Source organism: Scleropages formosus, chromosome 10 (assembly GCF_900964775.1).
Source record: "Scleropages formosus chromosome 10, fSclFor1.1, whole genome shotgun sequence".
In the NCBI taxonomy this organism is placed as follows: domain Eukaryota; kingdom Metazoa; phylum Chordata; class Actinopteri; order Osteoglossiformes; family Osteoglossidae; genus Scleropages; species Scleropages formosus.
In genome coordinates this window covers 20,700,563-20,724,521 of record NC_041815.1, presented here as the reverse complement: position 1 = coordinate 20,724,521, position 23,959 = coordinate 20,700,563, and the positions used below count along the sequence as shown (strand labels likewise).

The following is a 23,959-nucleotide window of genomic DNA, read 5'->3' as shown; positions in this document are numbered from 1 at the left end:
CATAAAGACAGAATGACTAATCAAGATGCGCTTTATGGCACAAAAATATATACAGTATATATATTATATATGCAGAAAAAAGTAATTGTGCACTATACACAAGTGTGTGTGTATTTAGTCAGCTGCTTCCTGCTTGAACAGTGAGCATTTGCATGGAGAGGCCTGACCATAAGGATCATTTGCAGCCCAGCTGGAGTGACAGAGAAAACAAATATAGACCCACAGGGAAAACAGACTGCATCGACTGCACCAGGGTTACTTAAATACCCAGGACCCTTGACGTATTACATTATTCAGCATCTCAGGAACCACTTTTATCCACAGCGGTTTTCTGCTTTGTCGACTTAGACGGCCACTTATTGCTGCATGTTTCACTGCACCTGCAAAGTGGAAAAGTACAGGAAGAAAAGACAGTTGTATCAGTTGAAAGACACACTCTTGGAGAAGAGCAATTATAAATCATTTCAAAATTTTCTTTGAAAGGCAGAATATTTTTATAATTTCACAAAAGGTCCATAAAACAAGTTTTGATACTCAAAAGTCGTCATGAATGTAGAAGTCTTTAGGAATGAGACTGATTAGTTTGAGGACTGCAAGAGAGTAATTTGTATCCTTGTCAGTTTTCCCGCCTTCAAACCATGTTTGCTACAGATTTGTTTTATTTGTATATCATATCTTCGCTTTTCCACTCCCACTAAGCATCCCACTGTAGTACTTGAATGCAGGCTACCTAAATTGCTCAAGTAAACTGCAAAGTTATTTCATACAACTTCGGAAAGGCATTCTGGGTGGAATCGCTAGCTAAGGACCTAGGCTAGCACGGATAATGAACCTCAGCAACATTTTGGGTTTAATGTCGAACAGCTAACCCTTAACGAGTTATATTCTTTTAATTTCCCTCCATTTGTGTCTGTAAATGGACACGTAAAATGCTTTGTAAATAACTAAAGTCGATATGTAAAAACACCATTATAAATAGAATACACCTACATACAAATGATACTGAGGTAAAAACTTTTCAGTGGGGAAGCTTTAGCCTTATTTCCACAATATATACGATGGACTAGTAAAGATTTTGGACTTTGTGTTTTTTTTTTTTTTTTTTTGGTGAAGAGGAACTACCGCTTGTTCAAATTCATTTTTTTTCTTTCAGAGTCATTGTGACAAGAGAAACCGAAATTGTGGAATTTTATCGATACACTTAAATTCACTGCTAATAGAATTCAATTGCCATATTGTTCATATACCGTCTTTTCGGTGTTTGTGTGTAGATTTTATGTACACATAGCAGGGATTGTTTCGTGCGTGAGAGAGAATTACATTGAGAGCAACTCGATGCGCGGACGAAGAAAAGTTTTTGCCGCAGGACAGCGCACTCGCACACTTGATCGTTTTCTCTGGGTCGTTGGAGCGGTGGGCTCGGAAAAATGCAGGGAGGGGCGTGACGTGTCGGCCGGCTCGAGACTCCCGTCGGCTGGGAGAAAGGCCGCGGCCGAGGGGGAGGGACGAGGAACTGCAGCGCCGAAAAAAGTTACACTAAAATGGCTTCCTTTGCTCTGGGGGAAGGAGTGCACACAGAGAACACGCCGGAGAAGTCGACTCAGGAGCCCGGCAAGCTGAAGGAGGAGAAGACGGAGGCCGAGGATGTTTCCGAGCAGCTGCTACAAAGTTTGCAGAGTTCGGCGCTCAGCTTTTCCACGGACCAGGTGGCGTGTCTGTGCGAGGCGCTGTTGCAGGCGGGCAACGTGGAGCGCCTCTGCAGATTCCTCTCCACCATCCCTCCGTCAGCCGAGCTGCTACGTGGCAACGAGACCCTGCTGAAGGCCCAGGCGCTGGTCGCCTTCCACCGGGAGCAGTACAAGGAGCTGTACACCATCCTGGAGAGCCACGAGTTCCACCAGAGCAACCACAGGTTCCTGCAGGACCTCTACCTGCAGGCGCGCTACAAAGAGGCGGAGAGGTCCCGGGGTCGCAGCCTGGGCGCCGTGGACAAGTACCGGCTCAGGAAGAAGTTCCCGCTGCCCAAGACCATATGGGACGGCGAGGAGACGGTGTACTGCTTCAAGGAGAAGTCTCGCAACGCGCTCAAAGAGTGCTACACGAGCAACAGGTACCCGACACCGGACGAGAAGAGAAACTTGGCCAAAATCACGGGGCTTTCGCTCACGCAGGTCAGCAACTGGTTCAAGAACCGCCGACAGAGGGACCGAACTCCGTCCGGCACCAACAGCAAGAGGTATGTGTGACACTGTAACACTCCGCGCTGACAGGCATGATGATGAGTGTGGCGTATTAATTTCGGCGTTTCCAGAACAAAGGTCCGGCCTGTCTCGCGACGAGCGGCGCAAACGTCCATTCCACGTTTCAGTGTAAACACTCCCGTCGTCTGTTCGCTCTGCGGTCTTCTGAGTGTCCACCGCCGGTGACAAAATAAAGGGTCAGTTTTGTTGTAATGTTAACTAAGAAAAAGAAGAGGCAAACATCCCACCTCTTACTATTTCAGTCCTGTAACTTTGTTTGTGCTGTGTTGAAATCCCCCGGGCACATCTGATCTGGAGCTTCGGGCGCGCACAGGTGAGCTACGTGAGGAAGCAGGAGAATGAGGTAATGCACAGCTGCCTCTGTGTGTGGCCCTGCAGTGGTGAAACTGGGCAATTGTTAACTAACATGACCCTAACCGTGGGCACGTTCAAATTGCGTTAAACGTATGATGTTTTTTAAAAAAAAAGGCTATAAGATTTGGTCTCTCCTTAGGGAGTTGTTGCAGAGCTTGAGTGAAATGTACAGAGTAAGAGTAGGTACTCGCGCGCACCGAGAGCGTGCCGCTTTGTTGTGAAATGTGAGCTTCCGCGCGCCCTGTTCGGCTCGGGTTTCCTGTACGCGCGCGCACGTGTCGCGCGGGTGTCTCCCAGCGGTCCGCGTCCCGCGTGGCGCACGGCCCCGAGGGGAGCGCGAGAGCCAGGGGACCGGTCGAGCTTCACGAATCTAACTGGGGGGGGGAAAACTGAAGGAAATGTGGCGGGAAAAGGGGACATGTCCACAGAAAGATTATATATGGACAAATGGATATTGAAAATAAAAAACTTATATACGATACGTGTTATTGTTAATTGTATACAATAAATTAACAAAATTATGCTGGTAGCTGGTGCTAAGTTATTTGCTGTAACATTTTTTTAACTTTGTATTTTTCAATGTAAAATTTACCAACAACGCTAAAGCTGCATTTTGTTCTTCACCAAACACAAGAAGTGAGGGGGAAAAAAAACCAGTCTCTTCAGTGTCATCTCGTTTAGGGCCCTAAACTCGGAACTCTGTGTGTGTGTGTGTGTGTGTGTGTGTGTGTGTATATATATTGGTTCCAAACTTAAGCTATGAAGAACGTGTTTTTTTGCTCTTTGTTTGAGATAGTACACCTTAATTTAGATTTTAATCCAAGCTTTGTAGCTATGCTTTCAAGGTCTGTCATCCTAGGACAGTTAGGAGAGGACCCATAGTCCTGAATCTGTTCCTCGTATCTCATAAAGCTTTGTATGCTCCATTTTTTTTTTTCTCTCCCCTGTGCAGCGAGTCTGATGGCAACCACAGCACAGAGGATGAGGGCAGCAGGTGTGGCCTTGAAGACAACACAGTGACATCCTTGTCCCAGGATGACCCTGGCTGCTCAACTGCTTCTCTTATATCAATCTCCAGCAGCCCCTGCAGCACAGGAGGCCAGCTGCTCCTCAATGGCACAGGGGGTTTCATTACTGCCCCGCATCCATTGCTCCTCAATGGAGGTTCCCTTTTATCAGGGACAGGAAGTGGGGTCATTATTAATGGCCTAGCCTTGGGTGATGGCCATACCATCACACTGAGTCCTGTAACTGCCAACCCCCCATTGCTTCTGAATGGGACTCAGGTCATTCCCAAACCTGCCAGCAGTGTGGGGGATCTGGCATCAGAGCAGCCAGCAGTTACCACGGTGCCTGCACAGACCAGTCTACCCACTATTGTCCTCAACACTAACAATAACGTCAGTGCGTCCATCTCCCTCCCGCTGCCTCAGGATGCCAAGGTAGCTGATAGCAGCACTAGCACCTCCGTTCTCCCCACAGTGGACTTTATGAGCTCCCTCACCGTCCAGGAAGGTCTGGCCACAAAGGGAGAAGACCCTCAGACCTTATCCTCTACCTCAGTATCTTCCTCTTCATCCTCTTCCACCCTGTCATCCCCTAGTTCACTCAATTCTTTTGTTTTGGGACAAAAAGCAAAACTCTCTGAGGGTCAAACCCTCCAACCTGCTGTGTCTCAACCAGTCCTGGTCCAATCCAACCAGGTGCCACCACTGCCCACCCAGCAGCCTGAGATAGTGGTGTTTGCCACTGCTGCATCCCAGCTCTCCTCCAACGGTCAGATCTGCCAGGTGGTGTCATCGTCGTCGTCTTCTTCCTCTGCGCAGGTGCTCTCTCTGCCCCAGGTGGTCCCCTCTATCCAAGGAATTCCTGTTTCCCAGCTAGTTCAGCATGCCAACTCACAGGTGTCTCCCTGTCCCCAGCTTGTCCCAGTGTCTCCCCTTACATCCCAGCTGCCCCAGGGTTCCATACCCAGCTTTCAAGCACAGGCGTTCCACCTTGCCCCTAGCCTCACGCAGCCCCAGCAGCAGGCTGGGTCGTCTTCTGCTGGAGATGGTGCTGTGGCAATTTCCCAGGTAGCACCAGCTCAGGCCCACCAGGGTTTGACCCTCCAGCTGGGTGACCAAGTGGCTTCAACATCTGCCCTCCCACAGGCACTTCAGGTTCCTGGGGCCCAGATCATCCCAATTTCCTCTCCCACACAAGTTGTGCCTGTTTCCCAGTCTGCACACACAGCCCCATCCCAGTTGGTCTCTCTACCTGTGCCTCAGCTCCTTCCTGTGACCTCCATGGCCACAGTTTCTCCAGGACCCCTGTCCTTTTCACAGGTGGTCCCAACAGCCCCTTCCCTGTCATTTTCCTCACCTGGAGGCACTTTCCAGATCCTCACTTCAAGCACCGGAGCAGGTACAGGTGTGACCCAAGGACCTTTTAGAGTGAACCAGCCTCTGCAGAATGTTGCAGCTCCAGCTACTGGTTCCACAGGGGTCCAGCTGCTCAGTCCTGGAGTCTTCCAGCTTCCCAGTGCCACTCCAGGTATGTCATGCACTTCCTGTGAGCTGCCAGTTGCCATTTCTCCTGTTAATACCACTATTAAATCAAATATGCTGCAGAGTGCAAAGCCAGAAACATGTACGTGCTATATGTACAGTATATACATTAATAGTTAAAGTACATAAAATAGAAATTTTAAACAATATGCGAATAGCTTGCAACTTAATATCTTCTGAATACCTTCAGTCCTTTGTGAATACTATAGTCTTAAGCTATTTTTTTTTTGGACATTGGGCGGTTTGTAAAGGGTAACCTCCTGTTCTTCGAGAGATGAGGCAGGCGGATGCCTGCTATGCCTTCCTGTAAGGGTTGAGAGATGCTTCAGTCTTGTGACTGAGGACACAGATGAAAGCTTTTTGACTTTGTTTTGGGGTTCACTTTGCAGTCTCTTTAGCTGTGTGTGGCTGTGTCGCTGTCGTTATCTGAGATAATGAAAATCATGTCTGATCGAGTGTACCTGGTCATGAAAAATTTGGCCAGTAGAGCAGTCTTTATATTCATTGATGCAAATGAATTGAGTACCCTTCTGTTAAAGTGGTTTGAACTCAGCCCACCTGCATGTAGGGAGCTCAGTAAAAGAACTTCTTTCAATTCTCCGTGATCTGGGTTTTGTGCTTCTTACTTCAGGGTCATCTTGAATATACTAGAAGCTGGAAATAGCAGCACTACCATAAATGTCAACTTTGTGAAGCTGTTACTCTTTTTACAATTTTTTTCTTTGTTTTGCCATATTCTGTCATGATATCACTTTTTTTTTCCTTATTAAATTTAGCAGCTTTTGTGGTCAGTGCACCTGTAATTTTGGGACTCCAGCATCTTTCCATCTCCTTGTTTTCACATGTTGCTCAAACTCCTGTCTGAAGATGCTGATTATCAGAGCTCTTCAGCTGACATGTGGCAGTGTTAATAAGTCGTACTAGTTTAGGCTCTTTATTATGCAACTTTGTAGTTGCAATGCAGCTACTTCATTTTAGTCCATTCATTTGGTGTTGTAGTATTTTTCTCCACTCGTCATACATGCAGTATTTTTTAACATAGAAGTTGGTCTGATGTATAACTTTCTGTTCTTTCCCTCTCTGTTTCTCCACAGCAGGGAACCTCCTTTTGGCTGGAGGTGTAGGTGGTAACCCTATACTCACGGGCCTAAGCATCCAGCAGGGTAAACTGATTTTGACTCTCCCTGCTGGGGTCCAGTTTGCCAACGTTCCAGCTAAGCCTACGGCTGAGGGCTCTGCCCCTAGCAATGGTGGCATTGCCCTCACTCCTGTCATTTCTCTTGCACCAACCCTGCCTACGTCCACCAACTCCTTCCAGCCCTCAGAGTGTTCCCTTGGGCTAATCAGCTCCTCCGCTCTCTACTCCAGCCCTGAACAAGGGACCCATGCCATCTCTGCCCCTGCAGCCACCCCAGACAGCCTTCATCCGTCCACCATGCCCACTTTAGCCAGCAGCCTGCCCGTCCAGCAAACCCTGAGCCCAAAGAGCATCCTCACCCTGAGCCCTGTGTGCACCGGTGTGCCCACCACCTCGGAGCTGCCTCAGCCTGCTTGGAGCCCCGTGCCTTTGTCTACGTCCACAGGCCTCAGTCTGTTTGATGTACGGGGTAAGGGGGACCTGCCGGAGGAGTCAGCATTACTAGGCCTTTCTGGGGGTGAAGGCCTCCTCCTGGGTGCCCCATCTCCAGACCAGGAGGCTAGTGCTGCGTCGCAGTTGGAGGACCCTGAGGATATGGACGAGGACCCCAAAATCCTCACCCAACTCCAGTCTGTGCCTGTGGATGAGGACTTGGGTTTGTAATGCATGTACACCTTACCTGGGTCATAAACTCCAGTCAACAGTTAGCTGTCAGAGGTATTCTGTGTGTGTCCTTTTGGCGAGGAAACTCCGTCTAGAGGGGGATTGTTTCAGATGCTCCGTTTCAGCATCTATAGTGTATGGACCATATGGCCTGATTTGAATCTGACCACATGGGATTTGACACAGAGGTTCTTCACTACCACCAATGTATCTAATGTACCACTCAGCTAATCTATCTATCTAGTGGGTTATGGCCATCTGCAGATTGCTACCTTCTCCTGCCTCAGGACTTCTGCCGTTCAGCACAACGCCAACAGCGATCAAGACACTTTACGAGGAAAGGTAGCAGTCTTAAGACCCATCTCGCATAGCCCTTGCTTCAGTTCTGATATCATGAGCTGAGTGCTTTTTGGGTCATCAACCCAACCTGGGAGACTCCTTGGGGTCTGCCATGCAAGGAGTTGCATCCACCGAAGGAAAGACTCACTGTCAGTGGCATTCTTTTCTTTTTATTAACACTCTTTTTTTTTTTTTTTTTTTTTTTTATTTTCCAGTATAATACAAAACTACTTATGAATTAGATAACTACATTGACAATACACTACAGTCACAAGGCATGTTAGAGTGCATTCAACGTGTTAAACTCGGCTATTAGGCACAGCTCAAAGATTTACGCTGCACTGAAATTGCAGAGAGGTTGTTTTGAATTTGCTAACAGCTGCTCCGTGTGCTGAGCTCTCTGTTTAACACTAATCCAGGAAAGTGCAGCAATGGCCCTGTGATGCTGCCTTGGCTGCAGCAAAGTAGAGCAGCATTTTGAAACCAAGGAGAGGAGCTTTGCCAGAAACTTCTGGAGTTGCTGATGTGCTCATTCTAGACACTACCTGGCTCAGATGCATTGTTGTGTCCGCATGACCTTGATAGCATGGTCCAAACAGTCCTTTTGTCCCTCGGTATTTGACGTACATCATGTTGTTCCTGCAGTCAAGTGTCGTCAGTACATTTGGCAATTCCTTTTCAAAGTTGGCAATAGAACACTTTAATTCAGTTTGTCTTTATAACATATCCATTTTTTATTCTATGCAATGAAACACTTCAGATTTGCTTTTATCGTATTTATATGTATGTGTAGCATTACTTCCCTTTTTTTTTTTTATTTTATAAACATGTAAAGAATTTTTTTTAGAAATACCAAGTGCCTTTATATCATGGGTCCTGTGTGGTTAGTGAGTTATTTGAAAGGTTGAGCTTAATTGTTGTTTCATCATATTCTTTGCTTTTTTCCACGTTTATCACATGATCAAAAGATATTGTCTGTCAGGTATCTTCTGGTCTTATGTTCATATTTAGTATCAGATGTAATGGAAAATAATCATGCAGCGAACAGAGTTTATTCTCGTTTTATGCGTCAATTCCAACTCAGCTGAGAAGCAGTTTGACAAATTATTCTGTGAAACTGACATTTCCCTGCTCACTGTTCTGGGTTTCCTGCAGACCTCTCTGCCAGTGATACTCATATCTATATTGCAGAGTAATGATGATGATGTGTAGGATCCCGAAGGGTGAGCGCTTAGTTAATATTACTTCTTGCTGAAGAACAAACACTCCATTAATGGTGCTTTAAGAACAGTGAATGCTGGGAGTTTCATTAGGGTGCTTTTCCCTCATGAGCTAAATTCAGAAGTGACACCGGCAATGTCCATTTCATTAGTGAAACCTTTATTCCATTGAATTGGAATTCTGATAATGCAAAGGACTTTTGTATCGCCATTGCAACGGAGCTCACTTTTCTATGGCTTAATCCTGATGTTCACTGTTCTCCCATGAAGCCACAGTAGCATCTTACTAGTGTTGTGTAATACACTCTGGTTATTTCACAGGTTTATTGGTTTTTGGACATTGACAGTTCTAGTTCTTCCCATTAAATTGTAACCATAACCCATGCTCATTTTTAATGTGGTTAGGATGGTTCTCCTTAGGGACAATATTCTTAAAGATGAAATATGTGAATGTTTTGACATTGACACTTTGGGAAGCCCCCATTAGGGCTGTTCAGAAGGTCCTTTGTATTTGTTGAGTTTTCCACTCAACCAACATTACACAAAATCTCTCTCTTGTACAGAGTTACAGCAGTTGTTGTCAATGTTGTTCTTTACTAGGGTGCTCTCCGTGGAGTACTTTTGAAGAAGTGTCTGCAGTTGACTGAATTTTGAAGCGTGCCGATTTCTGGTGTACATGCGCTGAAGGAGTTAAATCAGATTTTGCTTCAGCCTCGTCTATCCAGATCTCCTGCATGTCACAGCATGACAATGTCTGATCTGTTACGTGGGACTTAAGTGCTACATTTGTTTTACAAAACAGTGGAAATGTTCAGACTTAAGCCGCGGCTCTAGTTTTCGCGATGGCAAGCGACTCCATCTCAGATACGAGCTATGTTATTTTGGGATCTGATTTGATTTATATTTTGAGTGTGATGGAGAGTGCAGAAGTTGGTAGCAGTTTTTAGCCTAGTATCAGTTTGAAACAGTTGATTGTCTTTTCCCTTTAGATGAGTAGTACTTCACTCAGTTGCCTTTAGTCTCATCTGTGTTTTTGTGTAATTGATTTTTCTGTGAAATCTCAAAGTTGCACACGCACAGAAAAATACTTAGGAAACTGTTTTTGCACAAAGCTCAAAATGCTCTGACCCGCCCATGCCGTCTTTCTGAGTTGGACTCAACTTGGGAAGAAATTCAATCCCTCCAGATGACCTCACGCACGGAAAACAGATATTTAGGGAGAAAATGCATTCTCTTTCGCTGAAACTAACTCCGAGTAAGCATTTCTTTTATGAAAGTATGTACACCGATCAGCCCAAACATTAAAACCACTGACAGGTGAAGTGAACAATACTGATTATCTCATTACAATGGCACCTGTCAAGGGCTAGGATATATTAGGCATCAAGAGAAAAGTGAGTTCTTGAATTTGATGTGTTGGAAGCAGGAAAAATGGGCAAGCATATGGATCTGAGTGACTTTGACAAGGGCCAAATTGTGATGGCCAGGCGACTGGGTCAGAGCATCGCCAAAACAGCAGGCCTTGTGGGGTGTTCCCGGTATGCAGTGGTCAGTACCTACCAAATGTGGTCCATGGAAGCACAACCAGTGAACTGGTAACAGGTTCCTGGATGCCTAAGGCTCATTGAAGGCTAGCCCGTCTGGTCTGATCCCACAGAAGAGCTACTGTAGCACAAATTGCTGAAAACCTTAATGCTGGCCATAATAGAAAAGTGTCAGAACACACAGTGCATCGGAGCTTGCTGTGTATGGGGCTGCGTTGCCGCAGACCGGTCCGAGTGCCCACGCTGACCCCTGTCCACCATCGAAAGCACCTACAGTGGGCACGTGAGCATCAGAACTGGACCATGGAGCAATGGAAAAAGGTGGCCTGGTCTGATGAATCATGTTTTCATTTAGATCATATGGATGGCTGGATGTGTTTGCATCCTTTACTTGGGAAAGGGATGGCAGCAGGATGCACTATGAGAAGAAGGAAAGCCGGTGGAGGCAGTGTGATGCTCTCGGCAATGTTATGCTCTCGGCAATGTTCTGCTGGGAAACCTGGGTCCTGGCATTTATGTGCATGTTACTTTGACATGTACCACCTACCTAAAGGTTGTCGTAGACCACGTACACCCCTTCATGGCAGTGGAAAAACAAATCCAATCCATGGAGGTCCCACCTCGCAACTTACAGGACTTCTTGATGCCAGATACCACAGGACACCTTCAGAGGTTGTGTGGAGTCTATGCCTTGATGGGTCAGAGCTGTTTTGGTGGCATGAGGGGGACCTGCGCACTATTTGGCAGGTGGTTTTAATATTTTGGCTGATCGGTGTATGTGTACAGTACATATATTCTAAATAGGATGACTGTACCACTTTTGTAGGATTTACTTTACCAAAGGTTTGCATCATCTTCTGTGAACTGTATTTTCATGTTTTTTTTTATTGTACTGTTATAGGGGGAGTATATGTGGAGGGGGGGCTCCCGTGTCTTGTGCGAGTGTGTGCGCTTGTTACTGTATGATGCTGTCCTCCTATACAAGGGAACGCTGTTACAGTGTGTCTGCATGTTATTGTTAACTGTCATAATGATTGGTTTTATATCCTTCTCTTCCTCCAGACCTGTGTGTGTGTGTGTGTGTGTCCGTGTTTTGCTGGTCATTTCCTTGGATCAGTGCCCTCTTCCTTCTACATTGCAGATACTTATTCAGAGCTGTTTCAACCAAAGCTTTAGTAAAGGGATGTACGAGAGTAAGTCAAAAGGTATCCACAAAAATGTTCATAAAAGTTTTTATTGTGGATACTTTTTTACTAATCATCGTATTTAAACAAAAATGTAGTTTTTGGATGGAAATGCATCCTATTCTTTCTGAATGCATTTATTTTGTACTCAAAGGTATTATTTTTTATAAACATTTAATTGTGATATTGTAATAAACATTTTAAATCAAATCCACAAGCTGTAAATTTATGGTGTGTATGTTTGTCATTTGCTATTACTGAGCTGTGTGTGCATGGGCGTGCACGCACACAGATCACTTTCAACCCCCATTTCACTTGGAAATCAGATTGCATTCCCATTCAAATGTGTGCTGTGTTTGGATAACACTGATGCATTTTGAATGGATTGTTAGTCCTGAAACAGAGACAATATTTTCAGTGACCCCTGGGTGTGCTTATGGGACCGTGTGGGTGAAGAGAGAGAGCAGTGGGAGAAAGCTTACATACACATTTAAATAGACAAAATGAATAGCACAAAGGGTCCTTCCCTCATGATGCATAGTTTTGTGTGTGCACGCGCCCATGCTCACACACAAGGGAGCGATTTAGCCCGTTGAGTGTCGTTACATGTGTGTTGCTTTAACCCCCATGGTCTCAGGTTACCTGTATGTTCTGTAATACCTGGGAGGAACTGGGGGGCAGATCCCTAATCCTGAAAGCGTCTATATACAGTCTCACCAGCACCTGACAAACACAAGCGTGCACACACTGGGACAGGGAGCGTAAGACATTCACAGCCCTCGCTTAAAAGGACAACTCTTCTCACTGCGGTTTTTCATTCCTCGTAACCCCAGTATTTTCAGTTTATCTGCTTTTATTTTCGCATCATTAGATTCTGGATTTTTCTCAGCAGTTCTAAGGAAACAGTGGTGATAGGTCTGCAAAATACAGTCAATCATCCCCGGCTGAGGTGTGTGGGGTTTTTCCTTCACGGAAAGGAGGTTCTGCTGTGCTTTGGGTTATTCTGATCCACGACACTGGAACGGAGCTGGACTTGTGAGAGGGTGCAGGTTGGATTCCTTATCCTCTTACTGATCTTCTAACTGCCAATTAGACAAGCCTATCTAGGGTCACATTTGTATGCTTTCTTGTAGGCTTTTGACTGCTGGATTTATATAAATGGACAAACTGCAGCCACAGGTGTCGTACACCATCAGAGTTGTGGCTCCCACTTGTGTGTTTCTATTCCATCATCTAGTAGGTTGCAGACGTGAGGTTGGCGTTCTTACTGCTCACTAAGGACCACCTGCCAGCCCCGCTTTCCTGGCTGTAAGGGACCTCGACCGCACACGCAAAATCGGTACACCCAGCCCCCTCGTCGCTCGCCCCCTGAAGGACCAGCGTGCCTTCCACCGCTTCCATCGCCATGGCATCAGTCTTTTCAGCAGAACAGGTGGCGTGCGTCTGTGAAGTGCTCCTGCAGGGTGGCGCCATGGAACGACTTTCCGCCTTCCTGCGCTCTCTGCCCACGTGGCCGTCCCTGCAGGGTCAGGAGAGCGTCCTGAAGGCGCGTGCGGCCGTCGCCTTCCACCAGGGCTGCTTCCCAGAACTCTACAGCCTGTTGGAGGGCTTCCACTTCTCCCCTCGCAGCCACCCACTCCTGCAGCAGCTCTGGCTGCGTGCCCACTACCTTGAGGCTGAGCGCCAGCGGGGGCGCCCCCTGGGGGCCGTGGGCAAGTACCGCGTTCGCCGCAAGTTCCCGCTGCCCCGCACCATCTGGGACGGAGAGGAGACCAGCTACTGCTTCAAGGTAGGAAGAGTTTCAAGCTTTCTACGAGTCACATTGTTATCGTTGATGTGCTGCCTGATTTCATTCTGGCCACTAACCGCTGTGAAACAGTACAGGGGCAGCAGGTGGTGTGGTGGTTAGAGCTGCTACCTTACACTTGAGGAACTCAGCTTTGAATCCCACCTCCTGCTGTCATACTCTTGAGCAAGGTACTCATCCTGAGCTGCTCCAATAAAACATGGATAAACGAGTAAAACGTTGTTACTTTGGAAAAATGCATCGGCTAAAAGTAACTAAACCAGCTGCTGTTTGAGGATCATTCAAAACATATTTTGCAACATATTGCATCTGTAGGACATCAAAAAGATGACAAAAACTGGCTGGTCATTCCAAAGAAATTAAATTGTATTCATCTGTTATAAATAACCACATGTTCTATTCAGAGCTGCAGTGGTCCAGAGCCTCTCCCTCACCCAGAAGCACAGGGTGCGAGGCAGTGCACACCATGGGCGGGATGCCAGTTCACCACAGGGCAACTACACACATATCCTTGGTGGCCACAAAGTCCCTATGCATGTTAATTACATTTTGTTAGAAACTGTGTGTGTGTGATCCCTCCATTCTCCACACACACACCTTAACCTTTGCCTGTGTTCTTCTGGACATCAGCTTCCACGAAATAAACGAAGCGTAAAACATAACTGACAAACTCCTCAAGCATGGGAACTTTGTGGTTACTCAACACACTAGGGCAGTTTAGAGTCACTAATTCACCTGAACCACATCTGAAATGTGAGGAAACCAGAGCATCCAGCGAAAACCCACATGAACATTACATTTACATTTATTCACTTAGCAGATGCTTTTCTCCGAAGCCTCTTACAATGGATACTATGTAGCGTTACTAGCCCACACAACCATATTTGAACCCCACAGCCTAGGAGCTGTGAGGCACCAGTGCTACCTGCTGTGCTGCCCTCCTAAGAATGGCAAATGTTGTCTAAACATCCCTGTGGTTTGCAGGATTTGTTTCAAACGCTGTTCTACACACACGTGTGGCTTTGGGAGACCAGTGTACTGTCCTGTCAGCTGATACCTGTGTGTGCACGTGCAGGAGAAGTCTCGCAGCGTGCTCAGAGCATGGTACTGCCGCAAACCGTACCCAACGCCCCGGGAGAAGCGGGACCTCGCTGCTGCCACAGGCCTCACCACAACGCAGGTCAGCAACTGGTTCAAGAACCGGCGGCAGAGGGACCGGGCTGCTCACTGCCGGGACAGGTATGCCATGGACAAGTGTGACATTCAGGACTTTCATCTTTAGCTGCTCTGAGTGACTTCAGATTTCAAGCCTTCTTTGATTTATCATTTCTTTTCAGCTAATTTTAACTGCCCTATTTTAACTCAGCTGTATTCAGTTTGGGTGTCGTCTCCTGTTCACCTTGTCCTGTACAGTACAGTACAGTAACATGTCTGAGCTGGACCAATAGCGTCCTCTGCTGGAGGAGCCTCTTCCTAGTCGGGCTGCTCAGCTTTCTCAATGTCACTTGCTTTGGAGTTGAAGCCAGTCCAGTGTGACTCATTGACACTGACTCTCTGTCAGGGAGGAGGGGGGTCCCGGGGCCCCACTGCTCCCGTCTGCCACCAGAACGGCAGGGTCTGCATACGCCAGCTCTGACGAAGACCTTTCCACCGCGCCGAGCCCCAGCACCCTATACCAGTGTGTGCCTGCCCACCCCGACCCCCGCCTCCGCTCCTCAGCCCCCAGCGACTGTCAGGGATGGCCCCGGCCTGCAGACACCCCATGGTGGAGGGCCTGAGTAAGTCCTGCTGAAGAGCCCCATTGGTTGGACTGGCACTGCTGACTTCTGCTGGACAAAGGCACAATTAGGAACGGTATTCCTCTGAAATGCTGCGCCAAACCTGCAGCCACGCCTGTTCCGATATCATTCAATATCCCGTAACCACTTTTTAAATAGTGAACATTGCACTTGGGAGGTGCACCAACATTCTAATCATCAAAAATACACCCATTCGGTCTGGTAAATGTACAATGACTATGAGGGATGTGGGAGAGTCAGAGAGCTTTTTTTCTGCCTGACACGATCCAAAGACATGTTTGACCCGCAAGAGCTAGAAACACACACAAAAACCATTAATAAAGTAAAATGGGACTGACTATTTATTTAAGGAAAAAAAACAGCTGGAACATTCCCTATTTGCATACAATAAGTCTGTTAGCACTATGTCTCTGCAGGGGGTTTGCAAACCCAAGGCCTCACGGTTCTGAAGGGCTGTTTTCCAGCTCTCTCTACAACACCAGGAACGGAGACTTAACTGGCCACCCAGAACAAAAGTCTCCTGGATTCAGCCTTTCAGAAGTACAGTTGACTTAAAGCATCAAATTTTAGCAAAGGTGTTGTACAGTAAATATGAACAGTCCATATGCATTACTATATTTATGGGTACATTTTAATTACTGCTCCTCCTGTGTGCTTGTAGCCTGAAACACAACCCTAACACTTCCTAAAAGTGTTAATCCCATCTGTGAGGGGTTTGTGACCAAAAGGCAGTTTCATAAGATACTCTGCCCTTTAACTGGTACTTCCTCCACCCTGACCAGAGCAGCACAGGCTTTCTGATCTCCCCTTTTGTTTCAGTGCTCAATTGCACGTTATAAAGATGCGTTTACTGTCAAAAATAACTTCACAGCCTGCCTGAAAATGTATCCTTGTTTACAAAAGTAATTTTTGCCATTCAAATCTAGAATTCAGAGTACTGTATTGTATATATGAGAATTAAAAGCATGAAGTCGCATGTGTATTTTTGGCCCCAGCTCTTGCTACGCTTATACTCTAAACCACAGCTGCTCATTTACTCATGACCCAAGGTTAAGTCCACAGTCTTTCACAGCAAATCCTGAAGGAAGCCTAATCAGGACTATAATAATTTTTTTTTTTTTTTTGTCAACTGTGACTTTGTTGGGGTTCATCTGCCTTTTCAAAATAACAGTAATATTGCAATACATCATCTCATCATACATTTACATTTATTCATTCAGCAAACGCTTTTGTCCAAAGTGATGTACATCTCAGCAAAAGTACACAAAACCATAATGGTTTCACGTTTGTTCTAACGCAACACTAGAAGGACAATGTGCTTCAAGACATTCCACAGGTGTTCTGGAAAAATAGATCATTCAGATACACTTATTTGGTTTCCTTACCCCTGTACGATTAACTATCATAATGATAATTGAACTGCTTGAATAAACTTAAAGGTTGGCTCAATATTATAAGTGCAATGTTACTTTGTTTACTACTATAAAAAGTAGCAAGCAAAAGATAGCCCTGGCTTGGGAACAGCAGAACTTCCATAAGTCTGAGTGTTGATTTTTGATGTTATAATAATAAAAAAAATCCACGTGGTGCTACAAGCGTTGCTCTCGTTTCACATATGAGCCTCTGCTAGTAAGAAGCCAGAAGCAGTACCCTCAGCCCTTGGACAGAAAAATGAGCTGCCATTGTGTACAGTAATGCATGGGGTGATGTGGGACAAGGAGGAGACATGATTCCAACTCAGGATACTGCTGCTAGGAGGACAGAGAAGTGTGGCAAAGATCCAGGTATTAATCCAGGTATCCAGGCCACATCCTTGTCCAGTTACAGAAGACACAAATGCGTCATGCCCCATAAAGGTGTTCAATCTGGGGATCCCCAGAAAACCTGCATAGGATAAAGCACACTGAATGAGGCTGAGGTGACTCCTAGCCCTGTAAGGTAGATTATACACAACAAGGAACAACCTGAGCTTAGGCCATGGCTGCAGTGAGTGTCGGTTTGGGCCAAGGATCCTTCACAGCCCAAGGTACTCAGCTAGGAACACAGCCAAGATCTTGGTGAGGTTCTCCACTGTGGGGGCATGCATGTTTTCCTCTACATCCTCCAGCGTGTGCCAGAACGAGGGAAATGGTGTGGCAATGAGGTGGAGTACAGGCACCCCTGGATGTGTGATAAGAAAGACAGACAAGAAAGCAAAATTAACTGGGCTTCACACACTCCCGTGTTATTGTCTTGCTGATTCTGCCAACTCACTATTATTCTATTATTATTCCAGGGCTGAAGGTTTGGACACAGGAATCTGTCAATCCCTCTCCGTCTATGTGATGTTTTTATATTCTTACTGTGTTTGTGTGTTTTCTCCCACAGTCCAAAGACGTGTTTCAGGTGAACTGGTGACACTGAGTGAATGAGTGTGTTTGATTGCCCTGTGATGGAGTGGCATCCTGTCCAGGATATACCCTGCTTCATGCCCTATGCTTCCAGCACAGGCTCTACAACCTTGCACTTTATGAGATACTAAGGACTGACTTACTCTATTAGTGTATCACTCACAGTGAATTCAGAGCAGCCCTATAATTTTTTCTGGATTGCTCTGCCTCAGGCTCTGACCATATGAGTGAGGTCTTGTCTGTCAGCACCCACCACCTTTTGTCCACCCTGCTCCACTCTCACCCCTCTGAAGGAAAGGTATGTGGTCATCTTGTACTGGCCCAAGGTACACATCCTTTCTGAAATAGCTCTGCTCCCTGGGATGAGAAGACAACAGGCCCAGCTTGTGCAGCCTCTTCTCTGGGAGGAGAGAGGAAGGAGAAAGGAGGTCAATGGATAGGAAGAGAAAAGGTCCACATACAAGAAGGGATCCTGCTGAAGTTGTCTGAAGAAAAATAACCTGAATTGAAATAGCCTGCTGCAGTAATGTGTACAATTCTAAGTTACTTTTTGAAAAATCGCTGCTTAAGAAGCGAAAATATAAAAGCGGTATTTTCGGACAGTAAGCGGAGAAGTACAGTGACAAATACCGGACAGCAATTTGCAATCAAAACCACAAAATCCTGGCTGATGCTGGACTTCACTTTACCTCATCAGCACAAAAGCACTAAAAATAGTACTGTTAAACTAAATCTCCGGACTCTCCAGTTACAGCACCCCGTTCCCGTGATCCCCATTTGAGCGACAGTATCTGAAACAAAGGTCCTGCAGGGAGCATGCAAAACATGACTCGAGGTGACGAAGCAATGAGTGTCAGGCTGTAGGCCAGTATAGGAGAACTCACCTGCTGCAATGAGTCGGTCAAACCAACGGGCAGTGTTGTCAAAGTGATTGACAAACAGAGGATCCGGGGCACCGATGAGATCCAGCAGGACAAAGAGATCCTAGGAGAACCAGCAAGTGGGAGGAGGACGAATGGGATTTTACTACAGGTACACACCGACAAAACTCTATGCACACACGTCCACACAAAAAGGGTCTCACCAAGGCCTGCAACTCTGTGGTGTGGGCAGAACCTGGTGGGTGGGGAGTACGAGACATGCGTTCGGCCAGGTGGCGGGAGCCGTACAGCGAATCAATAGCTGTCCACTCTTCGAAGGCCTCCTCGCCATCAAAAAACACCAGCTGGAGAGTGAGCGGTGGTTTCTATAGAAAGTGGACAAAAAATACTTTCAGCACCATTTTTTTTTTTTTTTAGCAGTTACCAGAAACACGGATGAACACTGACTTTCCATCTGAGTTCAGGGAGATAAACCCTTCTCTATCTGCTGATTATTCATGTTTATTCTACTATCACTTCAAGACAATGACTAGGGGAGAAAAAAAAAACCACTATACACTGTCTGATCCCAGTCTTTTTTTTAGTCTTAGAAGCCATGTGTCACTGTACAAGAACCAAACCACAATACTGTATATCTTTTTCAGTTCCTTATGGTCATGACTATGCAGTCATGCAATGCAGGCAAAAATAGGAAATTTGTGGTACTCTTATATTTTGATTTTGACAACAGTAGTAGTGCCAGCAGGTACATACTGGGCAGTAGGTAGCACAGCAGTTAACGACAAAGATTTATGATAACCTTGAAAGAGATATGCAGCTTGAAATGAAAATACAAAACAATGTTACAATCAACTGGAAAAGTGATGAAAATATTTAATAGACATTTCTTTCTGTACTGTACTAACTATCCGGAGCCAATCTGAAACCATTCACATGCATTGATGCCTGTTCTGCATCTACTATGTGAAAGGCAACAACATAATAATCCAGACTGAGCCCAGCCTAAGCACAGCCTGATTATCTATAGATCAATGCCTCTGGGTGCAGAACGCTACAAGAAGAAGTCGCAGAGCACCTGCAGTCAGCAGTTTGGCCTATAGTTCCCACTGCAGGGAGGAAATCACTTCCGGTCAGCATCTCTCAATCCCTGCAGGTCTCAATCTCATCCTCCACCTCCTTTTTCTTCTGCTCAGGCTGTTCTTTGTATATTCCTTTCCATGGCATTCTATTTGGCCTCCTATTCCATCACCTTCATCTTATGTTTCCCTGCTTTTTCTGGCCTTGTGCCTACCTCTCCCTGCAATAAGATGATCCTGACCAGGAACACAACGCTGACTGCTTCCATTTGGCATGTTTAATTAAGGGAAAAAAAGATCAGGACTGAGTCAACATTGCTTGCAATAGCCAAATTCTATTTAAAAAATCTTATTCTTTAAAAGGCAGTACATGGTTTAAGCAAACTGGATGGTGCTGCTCCCAGAGGGTGTACATCTTCCAACTTTCTTTACTCTTGTAACAGATCAAAGATATTTATACAGGTTCGGTGAAGAAAAGTTTGATATTTTATTACATATGTGAAACAAACTCCTGGACCCTCCATGACCTTAGCTGAATCGCCCTGGTTTATGAAGAACACAGAATTGGATATATGACCTGAATTTCAAATTCTAAAAGTAGAGTTGTCGAGTTTCACTCGATGCTTTAATTACACTAAAAGATTCAGAAAAAAAAAGATCTAAAAGGTAAAAAAAAAAAATTTGCAATTTCATCAGATTAAGATGACACCCAGAAACATTATTTGTTCTTAATTAAATCCAAAATACTACAACTGCATAAAGAATTATTTTCCTGAATGAGTTAGTGTGTTTTAATGCGGACTTGTCTGGCTGATTAAACTAAGCTGATAAAGTTACAGCCATTTCTTAGGGCCTTCTTTCTGTACCTGCTGTTTAAAGAGTTTCAGCTGACTATTGAGGGCTGTGACCAGTTCCAGAATCATGGCGCATGGGACTGCCGAGTCACTGGCCCCAATAAAGGGCTTCTGAGGGGCCCCTGGGGCTGGTGGGATAGCCTTGGAGTCATAGTGGCAAGCCAGGAGCAGCCGTCGTGGCGCTGCAGGGTCCAGCACTGCCAAAATGTTGGAGAAGGTGACTGGACCCTGTGGGGTGGTGGAGCTGAAGGACTCCACTTCTACCTGCCAGCCCGCAGACAGGTCGCTCAACTGGGAGGAGATGTGCTGAGGAAGGGTCCCCAGGGGTGTTGAAAGTGTGGAGGAGAGAGAAAAAGTATAAAGAACAGAAAAAAAAACCTGAGGGATGTTATAGGAAGAAGTGAATACTGGTACTAAGGCACACTTGCAACCAACAACTCAGTAAGATTTGGAGCTTTTCTATACCTTACAAACAGATCACAAAATTTTGCTGATGTACTGTAAAACCCATTAATGATATACTTTAATCCACTTTATTAATAAGAGTTTCAAGTATAGTGAATCTACAAAAAAACATCAATAATGTTGATAAAACTAATTTCAAAAGAAAAGTGAGGAAAAAAAAAAAACCTGGCTGAACCGCATGCCGCTGGGTGCAGTGGGACATCTCACCTGGCGGACCACCTGGCTTCCCACTGTGCCCGGAAGTCTCTCTCTGAGGATCGGCCGTAGGTGGGCCTCCCACAGCCGTACCATATCCACCAGGGAGGCCAACCTCCTCACCTGGGCTGTGGAGAACTTGACGGACCTGTGAGACAACTAGAGAGGGAGAAACAACAAGAGGGGGTCCCGGAAGGAGGAGGAGTCATGACACGCCAGTGAATGGTGGAAACATGGTACCGAAGCAAAGAAATGAGACAATGAAGAACAATTACAGGCCGGAAGATGCAAAACACAGAGGAGGACTAGGGAGGAGAGGCCGGGAGGGGTGGGAAAAGGGGTCCACATGGGGCATTCCTTTAAGCTGCCTTCAACAACAGGAGCAGCTTCTTTTCAACCAACAACCTGGTGTAGTCCTTAAAGCTGCCATCTTGCAATCCAACAATGCAGGTTTGATTCTCACCACCTGCTCTAATACCCTTGATAAAGGTACTGAATGTGAACCAACAGAGCCGAAATTTAACTATTAACCAGCTGTATAAATGGTAAAATAATTGTAAGTAGTAGTTTTGTAGTCAAATCCCATTTCATTGTAAGTCAGTTCGGGGTAAAGCATCATCACAATGAAAAAATAATCATAATACTAAGCATCTATTTTTCTGATAGATTATTGCGTTGGTTGCAAATATTTTTCTTCCTGTGTCATCTCCTGGTTACGTTGTAAACCATGTTTGGTTTGTACAATCTAACCCGCCCGGCGGTACGTCGATTTGGATGCCACACAGTACATAAATTTAAAATATAAAATAAAGCGTGGGAAAAAAAGACTAACAATTATTTATTGAACCGCGGGTGTCATCCAAATTCAGCAGAAATTGGTTCCCATGGGCGCTGACTGAGTTTGACGAAATCATGCAGAGCCCAGGCAGAGAGAGTGCACAGCTGCAACTGCTGTTCCTCAGAAGTTCAACACTGACTGAATTATTCATTTAAATTAAGCATTTTATCAAAGCGGCTGCACGACGAATACATAATTCATTTAAAATGTTTAGTGAGATTTTGTTTTTTTTTTAAGTACATTTCAAACTGGGCAAAACACTCACCTTGTCTCTGACGAGCTCCGGGACGTGCACGCGCACCTCGCTCCCGCCGGGCATTCCGGACAGGTACAGTCCGAGCATGAGCGCCGTCGCGAGCGCGCCGCACAGACAGCACAGCAGGAGCTTGGCGCGCGGCAGCCGCACGTGGTCGCAGCGGCCTAGTGCGGCGCCGTTTCCCGCCGGGCCGACCCGGTACCTGCGGCCGCTCTTCGACATATTACTGAGTGAAATTGCACGGGGCGTCGAGCGTCCGAGCGGCTCGTCGTCAGACTCAGAGGCCGCCCCTCTCAGGGAGGGTGTCGACCGCCAGCATTTTCACGTACGAAAAAGACACGTCGTCAGTGAGAAAGTGTCGCAGAGCCGACTTTGCGTCATATTTGGAGTTTCGTTACTGTTATTGTGCGCTGCGGCAGTGGCTCTGTTAAAACGCCCAGTCCCCCGTGAATACACTCTTATGACGCCACACACACAGCACTGAGCTCCTCGTCCTGCTCGTCCGTTCCAGTATGGGAAGCGGTCCACCTGGAGCTACGCGAACTCTCCCGGTACTAGCAAACAAGCACGTTCGTTTATCGACATAACATAATAGCCGCGGACGTAACTCGCTTGTACAACCCGTGTGCGTATCCGTATCGACGACAGTGCAGCTGAGTGCAGTGCCCACCACCAGCAGTCCAGAGTTCGGTCATAACTCCCGTCCCGGCTAGTTACAACAAACAAAGCGTAATAAGAATTACACCACTCTCTCTGCGGGGTAATTTAGTGCGCGCGAGGCTTCACACACGCCCGTTAAACGTGCGGAATGTGCAGGCACACTCAACTCATGTCGCTTCAGGCCAGACGTTAAAACTGTCGAGGAGGAAGTACGTGCCAAGCTTTACAGAAACATTAACTAACTATGACACACAGGCATGGATGATTAGCTAACTGAGAAGCAAACCAAATATAATCATTCATCCTTGGCCGCCTGTGCTGCATGCCATCATGGCCATGCATGTCAGAGAATGACACCGCCGAGAGTTACTGTTGTGATTTATGAAGTTCGGCATATATCGAACACTAACTACATCACTGCATTCAGCGTCCGCTGACTGTAGTGATGGTTTACAAGAGTGTCTCGTAGCAATACGTCTATGTAGCACGTTTACTAGTCAAGAGACACAGGAGAAACATCGCCTCCAAAATCCGGTTCTGCGCGCGTCCAATGTGGCATCAACTTCCGTTTTCTCAGACAGATGACGTCCTTAAAGGGACAGGCAGCATCCAAATGAAACTGACGTGTCATTTCATTTACCTTTACTCGTTTAGCGGGCACTTTTCTTCAAAGCAGCGTTCACTCAAAATAAACAAAATGCATTTCACCAACAGAACACAGGCAGGTGCAGCCACGCGATTTTCGAAGCACAATTTGTCAAATGTACCTTTTTCAGTGTACATACTAGTTGCTGCATAACTGAAGTAAAAGTCAAGATGTGTATAGTCGTAATGTATTTCAGATGTAAGTTTATGCAGCGGAAAAATCAGGAGAGAAATGTAGATTATTCTCTGTGTAGTCTAAATTGTTCAGCCATTAGTGTATCAAAAAATTATGCAGACAAGTCTTTTCGGCTAGCTTATGTGATGTCAAAGATGCGTTCCGGAAAACCAAATAACTGACACAGAATTAATATTTCAGAGATACACACAGACAACCTGCCATACATACTCATCAATTTGAATAATTTTACTGCTTTGAGATCATAGAGAGTAGAACTCAAGACTATCCTACATCAGGTCAAATGTGAAACCCAGCAGTAGTATTTTTTTCTTCAGGGGAGAACGCGAACGCAAACCTCCACGTTCATTAATTATTAGAATGGCCTTACTGTAGCGAGCAGCGAATGTTGACGGTATCACCATGGCAAAGTTTGGACCAATCATATCACACTTCAGAATCAGAACATCCAATCAGAGAATGCTCAGCGTTCCGCGCCGATCCAGTGGTGACAGTTTTCAGTCGATAATGTAATTGTCAAATTGCAAGATAGTATACTGTGTACCTTTATACCACAACTATTCGTTATGTGGTTAAACTAACTTATTCAGGCAGCTGGTACAATAATGGTTAGAGCTGCTGTCTTTAGATCCAAAGCTTGCTGCT

General features: G+C 45.9%; 3 protein-coding genes across 5 annotated transcripts; 2 read left to right on the top strand and 1 right to left on the bottom strand.

Annotated features, from left to right (window-relative positions):
• Positions 1-1,351: 1,351 nt before the first annotated feature.
• On the top strand, positions 1,352-6,965 carry six5 (SIX homeobox 5). The gene is made up of 3 exons (XM_018748512.2): positions 1,352-2,236; positions 3,568-5,150; positions 6,259-6,965. The coding sequence occupies exons 1-3, from the start codon at positions 1,542-1,544 to the stop codon at positions 6,963-6,965; spliced, it is 2,985 nt and encodes a 994-aa protein (XP_018604028.2). The 5' UTR covers positions 1,352-1,541.
• Positions 6,966-12,657: 5,692 nt separating this feature from the next.
• Positions 12,658-14,358, top strand: six9 (SIX homeobox 9). Its single transcript, XM_018748909.2, has 2 exons — positions 12,658-13,041; positions 14,135-14,358. The coding sequence occupies exons 1-2, from the start codon at positions 12,658-12,660 to the stop codon at positions 14,339-14,341; spliced, it is 591 nt and encodes a 196-aa protein (XP_018604425.2). The 3' UTR covers positions 14,342-14,358.
• A 2,238-nt stretch (positions 14,359-16,596) lies between these two features.
• On the bottom strand, positions 16,597-23,090 carry qpctla (glutaminyl-peptide cyclotransferase-like a). Of its 3 annotated transcripts, XR_003797959.1 has the most exons (8): positions 21,823-23,085; positions 20,732-20,878; positions 20,072-20,365; positions 18,333-18,494; positions 18,133-18,232; positions 17,532-17,648; positions 16,823-17,018; positions 16,597-16,742 (listed from the first exon to the last, which is right to left on the bottom strand). XR_003797959.1 is itself a non-coding variant. In XM_018748907.2 (7 exons), the coding sequence occupies exons 1-7, from the start codon at positions 22,033-22,035 to the stop codon at positions 16,873-16,875; spliced, it is 1,179 nt and encodes a 392-aa protein (XP_018604423.2). In that variant the 5' UTR covers positions 22,036-23,085; the 3' UTR covers positions 16,597-16,872. The 3 variants fall into 3 exon arrangements, 2 of the variants coding, with proteins under 2 accessions (XP_018604423.2, XP_029111533.1); XM_018748907.2 differs by having other exon boundaries at positions 16,597-17,018; XM_029255700.1 differs by lacking the exon at positions 16,597-16,742 and having other exon boundaries at positions 16,941-17,018; positions 17,532-17,643; positions 21,823-23,090.
• Positions 23,091-23,959: the final 869 nt, after the last annotated feature.

Coding starts and splice junctions, on each gene's coding strand:
- qpctla (XM_018748907.2), bottom strand. CDS start 22,035: ATGTCGAAGAGCGGCCGCAGGTACCGGGTCGGCCCGGCGGGAAACGGC. Junction 18,233..18,332: donor CCACAGAGTTGCAGGCCTTG/GTGAGACCCTTT, acceptor TGGTTCTCCTAG/GATCTCTTTGTCCTGCTGGA. Junction 17,019..17,531: donor CATACCTTTCCTTCAGAGGG/GTGAGAGTGGAG, acceptor TCACACATCCAG/GGGTGCCTGTACTCCACCTC.
- six5 (XM_018748512.2), top strand. CDS start 1,542: ATGGCTTCCTTTGCTCTGGGGGAAGGAGTGCACACAGAGAACACGCCG. Junction 2,237..3,567: donor TCCGGCACCAACAGCAAGAG/GTATGTGTGACA, acceptor TCCCCTGTGCAG/CGAGTCTGATGGCAACCACA. Junction 5,151..6,258: donor GCTTCCCAGTGCCACTCCAG/GTATGTCATGCA, acceptor GTTTCTCCACAG/CAGGGAACCTCCTTTTGGCT.
- six9 (XM_018748909.2), top strand. CDS start 12,658: ATGGCATCAGTCTTTTCAGCAGAACAGGTGGCGTGCGTCTGTGAAGTG. Junction 13,042..14,134: donor AGACCAGCTACTGCTTCAAG/GTAGGAAGAGTT, acceptor GTGCACGTGCAG/GAGAAGTCTCGCAGCGTGCT.